Consider the following 21,637-nt stretch of genomic DNA (forward strand, 5'->3'; position numbering starts at 1 on the left):
TTACAATATAACAAAAACAAAAGGCTAAATGCCTTCCTCAAGAAAAAGCTCTTGAAATCATTAAGAAAAAGACCAACAATCCAAAAGAAAATGGGGCAAAGAATATGAACAGACAATTAAAGAAAAAACAAGTTAAAAAAATCTGGACAGAGACAGGACTAGGGTGAGGCTGAAGAAACGGAGGGAGGTGCTCGCTGTCCAAGTCACGCAGCACTGGCCCTACACCCAAAATGTCTGTGCCTTGGGCTCATAAATTCATTTTCCACTGCTGCATTACAAACTACCAGGGGCTTAGTGGCTTCGAAGAACCCATTATTATGTCACAGTTCCTGTGGGTCAGGAGTCCATCACATTTTTGCCGGGTTCTCTGCTCAGGTTCTCACCAGGCTGAACTCCAGGTGTCGGCCAGGGGCCATGTCACGTTGTAGCTCAAGGCCATCTCCTAAGCTCCTTCAGGTTGTTGGCAGAAACCATTCTTTGTGGTCGTAGCACTAGGTCCCAGGGATCTCAGGGTCCTCCTAGAGGCCTCCCCTTCCACCAGACAGTTCATAGCATGGCTGTGTACTTTCGGAAATTCTCTAGATGCTTCATCTCCTTTGAAAGGCTCCCCTGATTAGGTCAGACCCACCCAGGATAATGTTCCTTTTGATCAACTCAAGGATAAATGATTGGCAACCTGGTCGTTGGAGTGCTATTCCATCATATTCACAGGTCTCACCCATACTCAAGGAGAGGGGTTAATGCCAGTGGAGTGGGGAGCCTTGGGGACCAATGTAGAATTCTGCCCCTCATACCTCACCCTGATGGAGGTCCTGCTTTTAATATATGTAAGGATCCTCAATGTCACCCTTTACACACCTTCATCCAGGCAGGTGTTTCAGTCCTCCATAGTTGGCTGTGCCATCTGTGAAATGGGGAGGAACATAGCTCCCATCTGTTGGGTCTGTTGTAGGATTTCAATGAACTCATGGGTGTGGTTTGCAGTAGACATTGCCACACAGGTGTAGGCATTTCATAAATGGTAGGTACTATGATATGTCACATCTCTGGTTGGAAGCCTGAACGGTCGGCAGTGATCACAGTTCTGGGATCCTCTCTAACTGACAGAATACCTCATGTCCCAGGAGACTAAGCCAGAGGGGTACACATGAATTGAAGACATAGATTTGGACTCAAAATAAAGAATGCACACAGGATCACAAATAAATGAAAACAGGCTCCTTGGGAAGGAAATGGACCAATAAATATTGAAGAGACTCAATAAATATTTTTTTAGAGCCAGTTCAGTACAGCAAAGAGGGCAAGAACATGCACTCTGTGGCCAGACTGCCCTGGATGAAACAGGTTGTGACTGTGGGCAAGCTCCTTAGCTCTTCTAAACCTCAGTTTCCCCGTCTGTAGAATGAAGCTAAGAATATTTTCTGCCTCTAAGGGCTGTTATGCATGAACACATGCCAAGTGCTGGAACAGTGGTCGAGGACATCAGGCAACGTTACACATTGTCATCTGTTCTGGGAGTGCAAGTTCATTAACAGCCAGAAGGCAAGATCATGGCAAATGTTGTTTTCTACCTCTGTGGTTCTATTCTGGACCCTATAAGAAATGTAGAAAGCTTTGGGCTTCCTTTCCGTCTAAAGGAAGAAGTGGTACTTGAGGAAGAAAAACACAGCAGCACCCAGACTGGAAATCATACAGAGATCTTGGGAGTTCACTCATCACTAATTCATTCATTCATTCGTTCATAGTGCTTATCTATGACCTTGGCTCTGTGCTAGATGCTGATGTGGTGGTGAACAAAACACAGACATATGGTAAATACATGAACAAATAAATAAAATATTTACAAACTGTGCTGGGAATCAGAAAGGGAATCGACAGGATGCCATGAAAGAGAAAGAGAATAATAAGGGGTGGTCAGGAGAGTTGAAACCTGGGGAGGAAGAGTCAGAAGCAAGTCCAAGCAAGAAGCCCTGCACCAGAAGGAGCTGGGTGTGTTTAGAAACTGACCAAGGCTCAGTGCCAAGAGATGCGGCTGGGGACAGATGCTAGGGTCCTTGAAGAACATGGGCCCTTGAAGAACCCGATACCGAGGGCATTGAGAGGCCTTACCTTATTTTAATGGGGAAGTGTGACACAATCTGATTTATGATTGTAAAAGAAGCATGCTTTCTGTGTCTGAACGGTTCTTTATGAACTTCAGAGCTCACCTTCCAAATTCCAGCTGCTGTATAGCTTTGTCTGGGGGCTTTCTCCAGATTCTAGGGAATCCGTATCTCCAGAAGCAGCCTTCAACCAAAGATTGATGGGATATTTGGCTATAAATGCCTTGAGTCCCTCACCTCTTGGTGGGCTAATTCTGAACATGTATTTCATACCATTTCTCAGAAATTTTCTGTGGAACTAAGCCCTCCCTAGTCACTCACAGTGGTGACCTACTTTATATCATGCCCTTTTTTGATTGTCTGTCCTCCCATGTCACTTCCCATCTCCCTATGGGTGTTTCTTGAGATCGTCTCCCAGATAAACTACTGCACTGGAATCCTAGACTCGGGGTCTGCCTGGGGGAGGTTTTCTGTAAGGAGACTGGATTGGAGGGGACATAAGTGAAGGGAGGGAGACAAATCAGGGAGCTGTTGTGTTAGTCCATGTAAGAAAAGATGATGGCCTGGGCCAGGACGGTGGCAGGCAAGGCTTTCTCGGATATCAATTCTTGGGGACGTGAAGACCCTTCATAAGCAGAAGTTGCAGAAAGACTTTTATGAGCCAACATCACCAACTCTCAGTCTGTCTGAGTTTTCCACAACTCGCCCACCATCTAGCCAATCACACGCCCTCTCAGAGGAAGCACAGTGTGAGACGGAGGCCCTTTAAAAAAGAAAAAAAAGAAATGTGCCCAACAACCCAGCACTTCCTACCCTGACTCTGGCCACTGAGTAGAAGGCTCTTTTAGGTCCCAGGCACAACTCCTCTCAGGTTGAATTTGACTTACAGTGAATGTGATGGTCATTAGCTTTTCCTGACCATGCTTGGCTGTTCCATCATCACTGTCCCAGGAGGAGAAGGACTTTCTACCTTTTACCAGACTGAATGCAACTCTGGCTGCAGGTGGCCCCTGACATTAAGCAGAGTTTTGTGAGCCCCACCCACCAAACACACATACACACTCTCCCACCCACTTTGTCCACCTGAGTAGAAGCAGCTTCTCACTGATCTATTCAGAAGTGGTGGGCTCTCTCTTAGTCCTACTTCTTCCTATGACACAGCCCGGGGTGCAGTGGAGGGTACCTACTATTAGTACTGTATCTTTCCTAGAGAGACCAGCTTATAAACTGAGAGCATCCTCCTGGTCATACTGGCCTCCAAAACATGTTCTTGATTTATTCATTAGGAGTAGCAGATGCTGTTAGTATCCCACCCCTACCCCCTGGCACTCACTATTCCTGTACATATCGATGGCTTTCTACGGAAAGTGCCGTGGCTCTCTGCCTTAGCCCCTTTCTGGCTGAAGGATCCTGTTTGTCTGGCCAGCACATGAGCCAGGCTGCTAGTGCCCCTAGGAGGTCAATGCCCTTAGGAGCAGTCTCAACCTCTGACAGTTGGGAGCTAGGGGGTAAATAGCCCAGCTTTGGCCCTTGAGTGAGACAACTCTGGTGCACGTTCTACACACTCGCTCAAAGTTCTCCACAGGATTGAGCCCCACTTGCCTACAGCAGTGTTTGGGCATCATATGGAGTATATGAGGGTGTATGATTCATGTGAATGGTATGCATGTGTGGGTGGCTATGGAATATGTGGGGACATGAGGTTCATTTGTAAGTGTACAATGTATGCGTTTGGGGTATGTGTAACTGATTTCATTTTTGCCCAACAAATATTTGCTCCTCTTTCCCTTCCAGTCTGGGCAGATTGTACTTCCCTTCCCCGACATTGACTTGCTTTGACCAACGGAATACTAGAGGAAGTGACGTTAGTGGAGGCCTTAAATGTGCTTTTGCAATTTGGTTGAACTCTAGGGTTTCTTTGATTTCCCAGGAGAAGGGTTTGCCCCAGGGAACTGGTGCCCCTTCAGCCGGCGCTCCAGAATGAGACACCAAGGGCAGACGTGAATCCACCCCCCACAGCTTACAGCTAAGCTCAGTTGAGCCCAACTGACCCACAGACCCTGGAGAAAGAATTAAAGAGCTGGTATTTTAAGCCATTGATTTTAGAGAAGTTTGTTAGCATTATTTCAGCAATCACTAACTAATGCAAGGTTTTAGATGGGATTTGCAACGCACAGGGCATGATTTGTGGGGAGTATAAAGAATGTGTAGGGGCGCCTGGGTGGCGCAGTCGGTTAAGCGTCCGACTTCAGCCAGGTCACAATCTCGCGGTCCGTGAGTTCGAGCCCCGCGTCAGGCTCTGGGCTGATGGCTCGGAGCCTGGAGCCTGTTTCCGATTCTGTGTCTCCCTCTCTCTCTGCCCCTCCCCCGTTCATGCTCTGTCTCTCTCTGTCCCAAAAATAAATAAAAAACGTTGAAAAAAAAAATTAAAAAAAAAAAAAAAAAAAAAAAAGAATGTGTATGTGTGCAGTGCTTGTGTATTTTGTGTCTGGGTAGATGGTATGTTGTGATACACAGACACAAAAAAGCAAGGGTTTATATTAGATAAAACAAAACAAACAAGCAAACATACCACAGAGTGGACTGTACATGGAGTTTGTGCTCAGTCCCCAGTCAGGAGGCACCTCAGGTTCCTGTGCTGGGAAACCCACATCCTGAAACCTCGCCTCCCTCTGACTTGCCAGTGGCTTCTAGGAAGGCAGCGTCAGCCAGACAGGGGTGTTTGACTTGACTGGTGTTCAGCAAACCAAGGAAGAGGTGGCACAAGGCCAGCCAGGTAGCGTCAGACCACACACCCAACCAGCGTGTGCCTTGGCTGCCAAGACTTCTGTCCCTACAACAGGACCTGGCAGCTGAGGAAGGGTCCCACACCGCAACTCCAGGAGATGGACAGAGGGGCTCTGTGTGGAGCAGAAGACTGCTGCGTGCACTTCGGCTGGGGCTCTGCGAGGAGGCGCCTCCAGTCTCACAGCTCCAAGGCATCCCTGCAAGGGTCCCCTCTTCCTGCCTCATTCGTGGCCAGCTGAATAGTGACTCTGTGATTAAGAAGGTGAGCTCTGGAGGCAGACCATTAGGCAACCATTAGGCTTTGTGTCAACTTCAGCAGCCATGACCTCGGGCAAGTAATTTAACCTCTCGGACCTTAATTTCTCAACTTTAAATAGGAATAAATGTATATCACTTGTAAGGCTGCTATGAGGATTGGATGAGTTAATTCCTATAAAGTGTTGGGGACAGTGCCTGCTTATAATTGTGCATGTGCCACCCTCCGGGCACCGTATTACATGAACCATCTTGCATGCAGAAACCACACAAGGTCAGTGTTATTGTCTGACATGGGCCAGGCTCTCCCAGAGACAGACCTCAAGACAAGGATTCAAGCGATAGCCGTTTTTTGTGTGTGTGAGCTAATCCAGAAACATAAGCAGGGAGCAGAGAAGTAAGACAGAGAGGGTGAACAATGACCACTGCAGGGAACTCTGAGACACTTATAACACACACTGAAGAGCCATCCCAGCCAGGGAGCCAGGGCTTTCTTTATACACTGGCTCCCATCAGTCTAGGCTGCTCCTAGAAGTAGCATGACCAGTCTTCCCTGTTTGCCCCAGGCTATAAGTCCTACGTCTGAGAAATACCTCCTTCCCAACCTGGATGGTTGACCACACTATCTGGACAGCGTTAGTTCCCCAGCACCCAGCCTGTCACATGTCACCCAGAGCAAGCCCACAGATGCAGGTGCTGGCAATTAGAAGCTACCACACATTATAATGATCAGGTCCAAGGGAGTGAGGTCAGGACATCCAGTCCCATTTTAGATGTAAGAAAAGTGATGTCTAAGAGGCAAAGTAATCTGCTCAGTGTCATACAGCAGGAAGGGGTCTGGGAGTGAGGGGTTCAAGCCCAGGTCTATTCATCAGCCCATACTGATCACTGAGCTCCACACTCCTCTTTCCACAAAGCTTAGAGACACAGACTGGAGGAGCCTGAAGTACCTCAGGAGACCAGTTAGCTCGCTGACTGGAAACAAATATCCACTGACTGACAGGTAGCATTCACGGTTCTGGGGAAGGGGCAGGAGGTGGATGTCAGAAAATAAGGAGGTAGGGCCTATGGCCAAAAGGAGAGCATGGCATGACTACTCAGCTCAGGCTGATTACTGCCATATGGGAAGGGAGGCCCAATGTTACTAAACCATCCAATGTTTCAAAGGAAGCTGGATTTTTATGGGAAATCTCCAAAGTATTACATGTTGTCTAAGAATTTTCTGAAAACATATTGTGGACCAACCCTGTGTGGACCAAATACAGCATGACATCCCCTGGCTGCCTGAATCCTGTCCTGTGGCTCATCCACTCACCCCAGTAGGTGAATCTAGGGCTCATGTTGGTGTCTTTTTTCAATAGGCATCGCTACAGAAACGGGGGCTGGCTCAGTCTGCATCTAGAACACATATTCACCCATTTTGAGCTTTTTGTCTTTCCTTTTTGTCTTTATATCCTTCTGGACACATTTCCACACGTATGTCTCAGTTGACATCCAGTGCACAGGCCCCAGAATAGCCATGCTGTTTACAGTTAGTAAATAGCCAATGCCTGCAGTCCCCCAGTTAACTCCTGTGTCCTGACTGCCCAGTCCTTCCCTAGAATCCCCAGAAACTCCAGGGTTAACTTCCGGCAGAGGAAGGACCTCAGTTGACCTTGTGGCTGGAGTCCTTTCTCATTTTTCAGTGCCCAAGTATCATCCCTTTATCTTTCTATGTCTCTCCCTCTCCCCATTACTTCCTTTCTTTTTTAAACTCGGCAACCGTCTTCAATCCTAGTTGATTCAAGGATATGACGTTATCAACAGCGATGTGCAGATAAATGTTTAACAACCAGCTCTTGGAAGTAGTGGGGAGTCCATATTTGTAGCATTTGCTGACTCCCATGGTGTAAATACTCCCACCCTGGCCAATTTCAAGCTACCAACATGACTGAATGTGGAGTTGACAGGAGATGTGCAGTAGCTCACCATCGTACGATATTTACTATATAAATGCAAATAACCTAAAAAGCATAGGTTGTAGTAAAATACAGTGAAATCATTAGGAATTAATGGGTTCTGAGCATTTATTACCTTTTTTTCAACAGTAACTTATCATATTGTTAGTTGATGGAATTTAATGTTTAATAATGCCTGTGTTTCTCAACCAGGTCACAAAATTCCTGAAAATTTTAGCAATCAGCTCTTGTAAGCCCACATGAGCTGGTTCCAGCATACCACTGGATGAATAAATGCAAAAGCAGAAAAATAACGAAAACAGGTGCGTGGTGGTCAAAACACAAAGATTGGAGGGGGAGTCACCAACCATCGTCAAGCGGGCAACTCCAGTGTCTCAGTTCATCCCCAGTCCCCTGCTTCTGCTGCTCTCCAGCCTCACCATGCCCAGCCCCACCTACCTGCAGCAGGAAGTCGAAGAGTGCCAGGCGTGCCCACTCAGCGTGGTGGACGCCCAGGCAGGGGGCCTGGCTTGGCCAGCTGCAGCCGCGTGCCAACAAGGCCTGGTACTGGAGCCAGCCCAAGGACAGAGAGTTCTGGTCATCGTCTGGGTCACCCAGGTGCTGCACATCGGGCGCCCACCAGATGACCGGCCTCGTGCTGCCATCTGTGTATCGGTAGGGCAGCAGGGAGCTCCGGAAGTTCCGGGCCACAGCAGGTAGGCTCCGGTGCAGCCCCAGCACACGGTCCACGTGGAAGGCCAGGACCTCCAGCAGGTCCCCAGGCCTCTTGATCAGGCCGCAGAGCCCCTGGGAGCAGAGATGGCTGAGCCCAGAAGACATGTCCCGAGAGGCACCCGCATTGGAGAAGCCAACCTGCAGCACCTGCCCATGGCCAGGCACCCTGGCTTTGCCCACCACCTCCCCCTGGGCCAACAGCCGGAGCATTTGCACATCATGCTCTGTGAGCCACGGGGGAGCCTGCCCACTGGTCCTCAAGCCGGTCAACAGACCAGGGGTCTCAGCCTCACACCAGACAGATCCTTGCAGCTCCCCAACAGAGCCAGGCCACCGACGAGCCCCTGCAGATGGTGTGGGATGCCCTGTTTGTCGCCCACCAGTCAATCCTGGAAGATTCCTGCCTTCTGCTGGGTGGGACCGGAGGGTCGGTCCAGCGGTAGCTTTCCAAGCCTGTAAAGCCGTCATGCCATGTCCTGTGAGGGGGCCAACCAGGGTGCCAGTTTCATTCTGTGCCTCTCTGATGAGACCATCATGCCAGGGGGGACCCAAGTCTTTGGCTCCTGGACTCCTAACTTCATCCTCCCCCAGGAGCACAATACGCCGGGTACTGAGTCTCAAATCTCCTAGAGGTGCCAAAGTAATGTCCCTTCTGACCCTCCCTGGACGCCTGCTGTCCCCTCCCAGGGACTTCCTGCTTCTGTCCACTGGCCCTCTGTGGCCTTGCTCCCCAGCACACATGGGGCTAGACAAGGCCCAGCCTCTCCAGAGCCCTAGGTCTCTTGCCCGCTGCCTCCAGCCGGAGCTCAGAGCCTGCCGGCTGTGGGGGCCAAGGGCACCCGTTACCTCCTGGGGCTCCATGGGACCAGGCTCTGGGCCAGTAGCAGGATGCTGTGGGGGGAAGCGAGTGACAGCCACTGCAGACAGAGTCATCAAGAGGCAGAATGCCATCACCAGCCGCCTTTTGCCACGCAGCTTTCTCCAGAGCCAAGATGCCTGGGGGACAGGATAGAAAAAGAGAGTCTGAGACCTGGGAAAACATCCGGCCCAACCCACAAAACAATAGGAGCAGTGAATGAACATCTTGGGGGCACAAAGAGGGCAGAGATGGTGGAGTACACCTAGCTGTCTTCGAGGCAGGAATGGGCAACCACAGCCAAGTGCAGTCCTGCTTCAAAGCTGAGCTCTTGCCTTGCCTTCCCCCGGGCGGCCTTTGCTGATGGCTGCAGGCCGCCTTGGGCTCCTCCCCCTTGAATAAAGGGCCGCTATGACACTAAGAACCAAGCACCATAAGCGTCTTTTTTTCACATCTGTCCCTCACCACTGAGTGCTTGGACCCTCTCTCTTCATCTCCATGTGAATCCTAGGACCCACTCCGTAAACCTCTAATCGTCTCCCACAAGCAAGCTTTTCCCTTTTCCCTTTTTAGGGCACAGACTGCCCCACTACAGGCGCCATTGCCCAGCCTCTCCTGCAGCCAGGTGTAACCATGTGACTAAGTCCTTGCCTAGGCACTTCTGCCTGCACCACCTGCTCAAAAGGAAGTCGGATGCCCTGGCCTTTCTTGGCACACCGACGTGGTAGCAACTGCTCCACATGTGCGGGCACGGACACACTCTGGGCAGTGATTTTTTTTCCAGTTTATCTACTTATTTTCATGGTGGGGGCAGGGGAAGAAGAGAGAGAGAGGGAGAGAGAATCCGAAGCAGGCTCTGCACTGTCAGCATGAAGCCTGATGCGGGGCTCAAACTCATGGGATGTGAGATCATGACCTGAACTGAAATCTAGAGTTGGATGCTTAACCGACTGAGTCACCCAGGCACCCCTGGGACAGTGATTTTTAAACACATTGTTCCTGGACCAGTGGCATCAGTATCCCTGGGAAGTTGTCAGAAAAGGAAGTTCTCAGGCCCCACCCCTCTTCTCCAGACTCCAAGGTACCTATACTGCTGTGAGCCAGCAGGTAGGTCTATGTCCCAGGACCATGCAGCCCCAAGGCTGAACACCCTGCTTGAGGCACGACAGGGTGGGGACCAGGAGGCTTAATCGCAGTGGGGAAATCAGATGAAAGCAGGTTTCTGATTTCTCTCCACTCCAGTCAAGGGACACAGGGCAGGGAGACAAAGCCTAGAGAAGATCTTCCTCATAAATGTGGGCTATCAAAACCTGGAGTCCATCTGGAATCTCTCTCCTCTTCAGGGTCTACCATAGGCTAAAGGTTGAGGAGGGGACTTTGTGTGCTCTGTATCTCCCCACCCCCACATATGTACACATATATACACAGACACATACATGCATCCATACACACACACTTCCACCAAAATAGCACTGTGTTCTTTCACCAGGTAGGTTTGGTCCATTTATGTTACTTGATATGCTGTGCATGTTTAGTCTTTGTTTTGTCATAAATGTTTATGGCATATTTTTGTACTTCTAATTTGGAATTCTTTCAGTAGGTTTTCAGTTACCTTTACTTTTGTTTTGTGGTATACACCTTGATGATCGTTTGCCCTTAATCATCTACCTCTTTGAACAGTAGCTCTGAATCCCTACTATGAACAATCATAAAATTAGTACCTGCCCTCTCCTCTGTCCCCTACCACTCTGTTGTTATTCAATATTAATCACTTGCATTATCTATTTTGATGTTTGTCTTTGTACAATGTAATTTCTTACATTTCTACTACGTCTGGTAGCTTTAAATGATATCCCTTGGTTCTCAGCTGTTATTAATGAACAGCATGTTTTTTTCTTTCTGCCATCTTTTCTTGGATTCCCCCTTCCAAATTTGTATATTTGTATTATTTTTAAATTGTTAGAATATAAAACTTGTACCTTCTATCCCACTAGTCCAATACTCATATGTGTTCAGGTCTTAGCTCTTCAGTGAAATACATTCTTTGCATGCTCATTTCTCCTTTGCCCTAGTTTTTCATTATTTCTCGGTTAGCTGAGGCCAAAACTCCACAATTTTCTTAAGCAGTGTGCATGTGAACAAAATTCTCTGAGTTCCTTCATGTTCAAAATTGTTTTTCTATAGCATTCATACCTGAAAGAAATCTTGACTAGAAATAAAATATTTTGTCACAGTTTCTCTGAATGGCTTGTGGGTCCTGCTCCACTGAATAGATGGATGTTATACCCTGCCTAGTTGCCATAAGAATTTTCTTTTTCTCTACATTTTTTCCAGCTTTACTGAAGTATAATTAACAAATAAAACTGTATATATTTAAAGTGTATACTTTGATATACATATACATTATGAAATGATCACCACAGCCAAGTTATTTAGCACACCTGTCACCTCACATAGTTACCTTTGTGTGCGTGTGTTGAGAATGCTTAAGATCTACTCTCCACAAATCTGAAGTGTACAATATGGTATTCTTTTTTTTTTTTTTTTTTTTTTTAAATTTTTTTTTTTTCAACCTTTTTTATTTATTTTTGGGACAGAGAGAGACAGAGCATGAACGGGGGAGGGGCAGAGAGAGGGAGACACAGAATCGGAAACAGGTTCCAGGCTCCGAGCCATCAGCCCAGAGCCTGACGCGGGGCTCGAACTCACGGACCGCGAGATCGTGACCTGGCTGAAGTCGGACGCTTAACCGACTGCGCCACCCAGGCGCCCCTACAATATGGTATTCTTAACTACAGTCACCTGCTGTACATTAGGTCCTCAGAACTCAGCCACCTTATAACTGAAAGTCTCTATATTCTTTGACCAACATCTCCCCATTTCCTCCCTCTCCCAGCCCTGGCAACCATCATTCCACTCTGTTTCTATGAGTTTGACATTTTATTTTTAGGTTCCACATACAAATACCATATAGTATTTGTCTTTCTCTGTCTGGTCTATTTCACTTAGCATAATGCTCATGGTCCACCCATGTTGTCACAAATGGCAGGATTTCCTTCTTTTTTTATGGCTGAATAATATTGTGTTGTGTGTGTGTGTATGTGTGTGTGGTGTGTGTGTGTATATATATATATATATATATATATATATATGTAATATATAATATATAAAATATATAAACATAATATATATTATATATATTTTTTTCTTTATCCGTTCATCTGTCAGTGGACACTTAGGTTGTTTCCTTATCTTGATTATTCTGAATAATGCTGCAATGCGCATAGAAGTGGAGATATCTCTTCAAGACACTGATTTCATTTCCTTCAGATATATACACACAAGTGAGATGCCTGGATTGTCTGATAGTTCCATTTTTTTTTTTTTTGGCTTTTTGAGGAGCCTCCATTCTGTTCTCCACAGTGGTTGCACCAATTTACAATCCCATCACCAGTGCAGAAGGGTTCCCTCTTCTCCACATCCTCCCAGCATTTGTTATCTCTTGTCTTTTTGACAAGAGCCATTCTGACAGGTGTGAGGTGATCTTTTGTTTTCTTTGAGGTCCAATGATGTAACTAGAATATATCTTGGTGTTGACTTTCCTGGGTCCGTTTTTCTTGGTGTGATACACTTTGTTAGAAAAGGTAGATTTAAATAGTTTTTTTCATCAAAGTTTTCTTAGACTAAGTTTGAAGTATGATTTCCATTCCACTATTTTATTTTTATTTTTTTTTCCAGGCTCTTTAATTACATATATGTTGGATCTCCGTTGTCTGTCTTGTGGATCCTTCCATCTTTTCTCTCTAATCCTTTCTAACTATTTTCATTTCAGTTTGTTCATGTTTCTCATGTCTATATTCTGTCTGGCTTATTATGTTTTCTCCTCGGGTACTTTCTCTTTTTTTTTTAAATGTTTTTATTTATTTTTGAAGGAGAGAGAGAGAGAGAGAGAGAGAGAGACAGAGCACGAGCAGGGGAGGAGCAGAGAGAGAGGGAGACACAGAATCCGAAGCAGGCTCCAGGCTCCGAGCTGTCAGCACAGAGCCTGATGCGGGGCTCGAACTCACGTACCACGAGACCATGACCTGAGCCGAAGTCGGACGCCCAACCGACTGAGCCACCCAGGTGCCCCTTCCATGAGTACTTTCTAATTTCTACTTAATTCCAGTTAATTTCTAGTTTTCCCCATTTCTTCCCAGATCATATTTCACCTCTTCCTGCTATCTTACCATTTTTTTCTTGAGTTCTTGCATTTCTCTTTTGTAGTGTTCCTTCAGAGAGGATTTTTTTTTCATTGAGCTTTACAAATTCATAGTGAAGCAATTGCTCGAAATTTTCACCTGTTTCAGGGTAACTGACCTTCATCTGTTCATAAACTTTGCTGTTCATTGTTTCCTTTTTTCCTTACAGTGTCTCCGTATGGATGCCAAACTCTTCTTAGAAGTTGGATGAGTCCATCGAAAGAGGTTCCTATAGACGGGCCTGAGGTGAATCTGAAATCGCGGCCAGGCTGCTTCCTGCAAATCAGCCTTGTGAGCATGGTTCTTCATGTGTCCTCTCCTCTGCCTCTCTCATCTTAATGGTCCAGGTGGAACTGCTGGGCAACCACAGTCACCCTCATCTTCACAGCCTCTTTTGCAGACAAGACGAGATAGAGACCTTGCTTCGCAGCTATATTTGTATCGGTGCTTTCTGGGATCTGCCACCCCTGGGCTCTCTCCTCCCGTCTCTCACGTCTCCCAACACCGCTCTGCATGAAATTGACCGCTTTTTTACACAGCTCCCAAGGATTCTGGTGTCTCCTGAGTTAGCCTTAAAAGGAATTTTCATTTTGTCTTCCATTCTCTTTGTTGCTTTCAAATGGTTTCCAGGAGACAGTGGCAAGTATGCAGTTTATGCAGCCACGTTCATAGTAACAGGCCTTGGTGGCACATTTTTAAGAAGAAAGGAACATGCCCTAACAGAATGCAGTGACTAGGGCAGGCCACAGAACAACCAACTTTTTCCAATGTCTATGGTCAGGAGCCACAGTACCCAGACAGCTCTGGGAAGTCCAAGAGTTTTGCTCCCTCTGTACATTTTCACAAGATCTATTCACTAGCTTTGTGGAAACTGAATGCCTCCTGCAGGTATGCTGACCACTTAGCACCCCCAAGACACCACCCTTAAAGAGTGCCGTGGAACAGGAAGAGAGGTGGCCCACCTCTCACATATTTCTAGGAGTCAGAGAGAGGGGAAGGGATCACTAGGTCAACCAGAAGTTCTCTGCTTTATATAATTTACTCACCATCTCCCCCACCTCTAAACATGTCCCTCCTTCAGTTTCCAACCTGCTGAAAGGTAGCACCATCCACCCAGATATCCAAGCCAGAAATGTGGCCCTGATCTCCACTCCACCCTTGCCTCTGCCTCCTATATCCAAGTCCTGCAAATGTTCCCTCCTAAACATCTCTTGAATCAGTTCAGTTCTCAATGGCCACTCTGTCTCCCTAGGCCCAGACACCCTCTTCTTTGCTAGGATACTTAATTGGTCTCTCCCTCCAGCTCTGCTCCTCTGCAATCCACTCTCCACACCCTGGGTCACATCCTTCAAAGCCTCTTTGGAGAAGGTCTAAGTGCCTGGAGTGGTCGAGCCACACTGAATGTCTTTCATTTCCTAGACAGTGCCAGACCCTCTCTATCTACACTTTACCCATGCTGTTCCATTGCCTGGAACACTCCTCTCCCTCCATTCTCATTATTTAGGTCTCAGTTCAGACACTACCTCCCTGGGAAGCCTTCCACAGAGGCCTCTCAATGGGCTGGATGCCTTAGCTATGTGCTCCCATAATATGCTGCTCCTCCCTGAGCACACCCTTTCATTCTTTACTATATTTGATCATTTAAAGTCTACTGATCCACACAAGTGAGACATTGGCTCATGTGCTGTTGTGTCTTGGGACTATCACAGTGCCTGCCACACAGGAAGCTCTGTATGAAATGGGCCCTCAGACAAGAGGGGTTTTTAGAGAGGGACAAACACCGTTCCCTGGCCTAGGGCACTGCATGCCTGCTGGTGAGAAGGGCTCCTCCAGTTCTGGGGTTCTTCCCTGCTTGGGGCTCCAGGAGCTTTCTCTCTATGGAAGATGCTTTTGTGCCCCATGTTATGGTCCTCTTGGCCGACTGATGACTGATTGCAGCTGCCCCCTACAGTGGACAATCCCCTTGCACACTGCCAGCTTCCCACCTCAAGTGCCTGATTCACTCTCGATGTTCTTGCCTGCTCTCAGGGAGGCACAGGGGAAGTTAAGGCCTTTGGTGACAACCCTCAGCCCAAATGGGACAAAAGTCAGTGGATAAATGCTCAGTCTCCATCATTCAGAGGGACAATTCTGAGAGGCATTCTACGTGGTTCCACAGGATGTCTCCAGTGGAAATGAGCCTTTTTTCCATAAAACAAATGATTCTTGTCACCCCCTAAGATGTCTTTATCTGATAATCCTTTTGACGTGAGATTCTAAATTTTGTCCTGATTAGATATATTTTAATTTGGTCTTTATTACTATTTAAAAGACACACACACACACACACACACACACACACACACAATACATGCATAAATAAACACTGTGAAAAACCCAAGTAATATTAAGACAATCAAACAAAATGTGAACATCTTTTCACCTCCCCAGAGGGGAGCCGCAGTCAACAATCTGGATGTACCATCTTCCCAGGTCTGTTTCTTTTCTTTGCATCGAAACGTGCACATATGTCACGGTGTATTAACTTCCTGTGACTGCCATAATCAACATCCACAGACTTGACGGCTTCAAACACAGAAATGTGTTCAGTATCAGTTTCACGAAGCTGAAATCCAGGTGCCAGCAGAGCCATGCTCCCTGTGGAGGCTCTAGGGGAGAACTCGTCCAGCTTCTGGAGGCCGCTGGCATTCTTCAGCCTGACTGATGCGCCATCACTCTGATTTGTGGCCATTGTGCTCCTCCTTTTCTGTGTGTATCAGATCTCTCTTTGCCTCCCTCTTAAAAGAACACATGTGATGTCACTGGGGGCCTGCTTGGATAATAGGCTCCAGGATAGGCTCCCCATCTCAAGATGCTTAATTGAGATATGCAGAGAGTCTTTTTTTCCAAATAAGGTAACAGTCACAGGTTCCAGGGATTAAGATATGGATGTCTTTTGGGAGATTATTTTTTCGTCCACCATATGTGATAATTATTTTGAGCATAAAAGAGAAGACCGTTCCACAACTTGCCTGTTGACATAACAATATGTCCTGAAGCTTTTTCTGTATCTGTCTATATAGAGTTACTTAACTTGCTGCATAATAGTTCACAGGGAGAAGATGCCATAATTTCTTTAATCGTTCCTCCACAGGGAGAATATTTAGATCATTCCCAATTTTTGTTAGAGCCAAACAGTGCTGCACCGACCACACAGGACATACAGCTCTGGGGAAACTATGAGGATTTCTATAGAGGAGACACCAAGAAATGGAGCCATTGGGTCCCACTTCTTACTGATACTAACTTTTCATTGTGTATCAGTTATTATCTCCTTTAATCCTCATGCAGATGAGGGACATGGGAATCATTTCATTCCTAATTTACAGCTGAGAAAACAGAAAGATCCAGAGTGCTAACATTTGCCCAGGGTCCCACAATTGGCAAGAATACCAATATTTTTAATTAAAACTAAAGAGAGAAATGGGCAGAGAAAAAAGTCTGTTTGGGTTTTTTTTCTCTTCTAAAAAGAAAAATATGTTTTCATGTTGGATTCATAATCTGTATTCTTAAACTTTTGGATGCCGCTAGAGAAAAATAAATCATCTTTTAAAAAATGTTTGAAGAAGGCAGACTGTTTTGATCCTCTTTTCGGCCTTACTTGGCTTCCGACAACCTGGGGAAAGTTGGCAATTGTGCGGTTGTGCACAGAGAAAGTTCAAAACGGCCATGAGCAGATGTCCCCACAGGGCCACCCAAGTAAAGCTTTGGGAAAAGAAAAGCAGCTTTGATCAAACTGAAAAAACTTTCTCTGAAGAGAAATATCCAGCTGAATAACAAAGAGTACGGTAGAGAAGGGGAAGGGGAATGAAGCAAGATATACTAGAAAGTCTGCTGATGGGACCCAACCGACGGATGCCCTTGCTACATACTTGCCAGCTGAGCCCGCCCCCAAGCTCCCCATCCAAAACACACACACACCATCTTTTCTGTTCTGCAGTGATGCTGGCGGCCTGGAAGGAGGAATGGTGTGACCTTCACTGTCTATTTCTACAGCTGCTCTATTTCTCCTCCCCTCCGCAAACCTCCATTCCTCACTCTTTATTCCTTGGAGAAGATGCCCGCTGGCCTGGCAGTCATGTCCACTCACAGTTGCAGAGGAAGAGGACTGAAAAAAGGGGGTAGCTAAACAGGAGGATTTGGGGAAAACACAGCTGAGTTCTAAATCAGTTTCTGCCCTTTTGAGCTGTGTGACAATGGGCAAGTTATACAACCTCTCTGCCCTGTTTCCTCAGTCACAAAATGTCAGAGAATGAGATAATTCCTCTCTCCAAGGATGGCCATGAGAAAGAAATGAGTCAAAATATGTAAAGGGCTTTGGTACATTTATTTTTATTTATTTATTTTTTTAACGTTTATTTATTATTGAGAGACAGAGAGAGACACAGCATGAGAGTGGGAGGGGTAGAGAGAGGGGGAGACACAGAATCTGAAGCAGGCTGCAGGCTCCAGCTGTCAGCACAGAGCCCGACGTGGGGCTCGAACTCTCAAACCATGAGATCATGACCTGAGCTGAAGTCGGACACTTAACTGACAGCCACACAGGCGCCCCTGGTACATTTATTTTTTTAATTTATTTTTAAAAAATGTTTATTTATTTATTTTTAAGAGAGAGAGAACACAAGCGGGAAAGGGCAGAGAGAGAGGGAGACATAGAATCTGAAGTAGGCTCTAGGCTCTGAGCTGTCAGCGCAGAGCCTGACGTGGGGCTCAAACCTATGAACGGTGAGATCATGACCTGAGTTGAAGTCAGATGCTCAACCAACTGAGCCACCCAGGTGCCCCAGCTTAGTACATTTAAATGAGTAGTGGGATCAATGTTTCTCCCTCCACTCTCTGAACACCCTTTACCTTTCTGGGATCTGAAAAATATACCCATCCCTTTTCCTGCACTTGGCATATTGTAATGTCAGAGTAAAAAATGGGATATTTGGGAGCACAGTTCAAGGCAGAGGCTGAAAGAAAAACTCTTTCATCATAAAACTACAAATGTAAGTTAAGAGGAGACCACCTTGGCAATGGGAAAGGTCTTGTCCATCCAAAGATATCAAGGATGGAACAGGAAGGAATTGCTTGGCTTAAAAACACGTTGGAAGGGGCACCTGGGTGACTCAGTCAGTTAAGCGTCCAACTTCGGCTAAGGTCATGATCTCACAGTTCATGGGTTCGAGCCCCACATCAGGCTCTGTGCTGACAGCTCAGAGCCTGGACCCTGCTTTGGATTCTGTGTCTCCCTCTCTCTCTGCTCCTCCCCCACTCACTCTCTGTCTCTCTCTCTCTCAAAAATAAATAAACATTAAAAAAAAAAAAAAACATGTTGGAAGGTGAGGAGAGAAAGGGTAGGAGCCAGAAAGGAAATATGTGGAGGGACTAAAAGGAAAAGACTGAGATTTTGACAAGAGTGGGGTTTGGGTTCCACAGCAACTGTGGGAAGGAAAGCCAGGAGAGTAGAAAAGAGCCCAGGCCACTGAAAGCCAGGAGAGTAGAAAAGAACCCAGGCCACAGGAAAGTGCTGTGCTGGGGACAGGAGCCACTCCCAAACTCCCTATCACTGCCTCCATAGAGGGTGGAAGATAGCCCTTCAACAGGAAAGGCAGTGATATTGGTGATATTTCTTCACTATTCTTCCTTCCTCCTCACCTTGCCATGGTTTCACTGAAAAGAGAATATACCTCCCCACCCACTGTCTTTGACTTTGGCCACATGACTTGCTTTGCCAGTGGAATATTAGTGGACATCACATATGCCACATCCTAATAGATGCTTCGAATGTGCTTGTGTGGTTTGACCTTCCTCCTTGCAAACTTGTCCTCCAGTATGAGAGGCATAGGCCCCAGATGAACCCCATCCCCCGCCTGGAGCTAAACCAGCCATACCCACTGGGCCTAAACTACACATAGACCTTGAACCAAGCTGTAGGTGTATATCGTAAGCCATTGAGATTGTAAGGTTGTTCACAATGCAGAATTATCACAGCAAAACTTAACTAATACAGATTTTTTGGTGGTTTCTGTTGGGCTCCATGTGTGCCCCTGGTCAGATAACAGCAAGGCAGTTTAGTAATGAAGCGCAGTGCCTTTCCCTTGACTAATAAGGGCGTAGTGCTGTCACTACAGATGGACTCAGGCTGTGATGAAGATAACGACAGTACACCCTGGTCACAAACACATCCCAGGAACAAGTTTATTCCATAAGATGGACAGATGGCATTGAGGGAGCCTTCTGTGAAATGGAAACCGGAGAGACCTTTTGAGAAGGACTTTTTTGAAGAATTCCAGTACAAACTGGCGGCCTTTGCACAGAGTCAATTTCAGAAACAAGGACACTAGAGGAAAGGACTCAATTACGGTTTGTACTGTAACAGCCAGCAGGAGACTTTTTCTCATTTCTAAAGGGTCACAGAGAAAGGAATGTTCTACTTTGAGAAAATCCTGTCAGGATTTACTTTTGGGCCCTAGCCCTCTCTACCCCAGACCACTTCCCAGAATTCCCTGCTCTGAACCCTGACGTCCCCCTGTGCTTAACAACTGTGATTCCCACCGGCTGCTGCACGGGAACCAACTGACAGAGACAGAGGCAAAGCCATCTTTTCTCAACTCCCAGATGTCAGAAAAGGACGACAAAACCCTGGTCCTCCACTCAACTGCCACGGGTGATGGAATAACATGCTGAGCAGGAGAGGTGGAGAGAAGACAGAGGTCACAGGTTCCTCTCTCCATCAAAACAGATAAAATTACAAAGTATTTGTAAAGTGTTTCTTGGTGGGAGAACAGGCAGAGGGAAGCCATGTGATTGTGTGTGTGTGTGTGTGTGTGTGTGTGTGCATGTGCGTGTGTATGCACACGCACCCATGCGCACGTTTAATAAAACTCATGTTTGGCCCTGGTTCCGGAATCATTATTAAAGGTGTGAAAGACCCCTCCATCCTGCCCCCCGACCTCTGCTCTCTTCTAAATGAAACGATCCCTACTGGCTGATCACTGATTCATCATCACTCAGGCTCTGAGTTAAGACTGGCAGAGATTTTGAATTTGGAGTTTCTGTTCCATTTTTTAAAGAACAGTTGAATAATTTTCATAACAAAACCATGAGTAGAGTGAAAGGGAATACATAAGCATATTTTCAGAGGGCCGCATTAAAACCACATGTCAGTCCTGTGAGTCATACTGCATGCTAGACCTGGTCAAATTCTGCTTTCCTTGGCTGAACCCAGAGTCAGGCTCCAGGCGGGGGAAATTGATCTGGCATAAGCCTCCAGGGGCAAAGGCGACAGGCACAGCCCATTAGAACTTCTAGGCACACAGCGTCCCTCTCCCAGTAAGATCTGCTAGGTCCTGGGGGCCTGGAGCTCTTTGTACCACTGTGGGCAGAAGCCCAGGTTGCCTGTCTCCTAAGCCACCACCTAGCCAGGCCCCCTTGCTCAGCCTCATTGGAGAGTTGTGATTTTCCTTCCACATCAGCAACTTCAAGGCAAGAAAGCACTTTTGCCCCTGTAATTTTTGGCCCAGCCAATTTCCAGGAAAAAGAAAAAAAAAAAAGCAACGATGACTAACATTTATTCAGTGTTCACTGTGTGCCTGGGCCTTTGTGAGGAACTTTACTTCTCTTAACTCATTTAATCTGTATGCCAGTCTTATAAGATAGGTATTAGTATTACTGTCCCATTTTACAGGTGAGGAAAACAAGGCATAGAGAATCAGGGTGACCCAAAGGTCACAGTGCCAGCAAGGACAGCACCAGGACATGAACCCAGGCAGTCTGGCTCCAGAGCCCCTGACCTAATCACTGTGCCACCCTGGGAAGAGGCTGCCACCTAAAGCCTCTGCTCCAGCCCGGATCGTAAAAGACTGCCTTTGGGTCCCTGGGGCAGGCCCTGCGTTCGAAGGAGGCTCACCCCTTTGAGACTGCTCAGTTCATCTGTGAAATAAGGCTTGTGTGAGATCAAGGGTAGAGTGCAGCCTTTTCGCAATGGGGAAAATTGAGGGAAAATAAAAACATTTCCAGGCTACGTTTACTTTTCTTTCAAAGTGAAAATAACTTTATCTCATGTCCTACTTCATTAAATAAAAGAATATCAGTGAGAGAATGCCACCATTCAACCCACTCAGATCTGTGCATACTTGAGAGGGAACATCAGAAGCAGTTCTCTAATAATTTCTTATTCTCAGGGCACCTGGGTGGCTCAGTTGGCTAAGTATCTGACTCATGATTTCGGCTCAGGTCATGATCCCAGGGTCATGGAATCGAGCCCTGAGTCGAGCTCTGTGCTGAGGGTGGAGTCTGCTTGGGATTCTCTCTTTCTCTCCCTCTACCCCTGCTTGGCACTCTTTCTCTCTCTCTAAAATAAATGTAAAAATAATAAAAAATTTGTTTTCCTTAAATTAGGTCTATGGCTTAATCTCAAAACCAGACAGGTTCTAAGCCTCCTGCTCCTTCCAGAACCAGGTGGTGCCCACGTTTCTTCCAGCTCAAGCTTTCTTAGGAGTGTAGCTAAGAATACACTTGCGGCGAGCATAAGGGATAGACTTGTTGAGGCACAATGGTGTGCACCTGAAACTAACATAACATTGTATGTCAGCTATATCTCAAGTAAAAAAATAAAAGACTATAGCCAGGAAATTGAGCATATCTGACTTGAGAGGTGAATACAGCAGATTCGATTAATAATAGCCACTCCCCACAGTG

At 46.6% G+C, this 21,637-nt stretch overlaps 1 protein-coding gene across 4 annotated transcripts in view; it reads right to left on the reverse strand.

Annotated features, from left to right (window-relative positions):
- The window catches only part of GASK1A (golgi associated kinase 1A), a 90,211-nt gene that overhangs the window by 15,037 nt on the left and 53,537 nt on the right, over window positions 1-21,637 (reverse strand). For all 4 annotated transcript variants that reach the window (XR_009611961.3, XR_009611959.3, XR_009611960.3 and 1 more), the window contains exon 2: window positions 7,541-8,812. Coding sequence is in view for 1 of the 4 variants with exons in the window: in XM_060638424.3 (XP_060494407.3) it covers window positions 7,541-8,812 (1,272 nt within the window). In the remaining 3 variants the exon portion in view is untranslated. The remainder of the gene's footprint in view (window positions 1-7,540; window positions 8,813-21,637) is intronic.

This window comes from Panthera onca, chromosome C2 (genome assembly GCF_046562875.1).
Source record: "Panthera onca isolate mPanOnc1 chromosome C2, mPanOnc1 haplotype 2, whole genome shotgun sequence".
NCBI lineage: Eukaryota > Metazoa > Chordata > Mammalia > Carnivora > Felidae > Panthera > Panthera onca.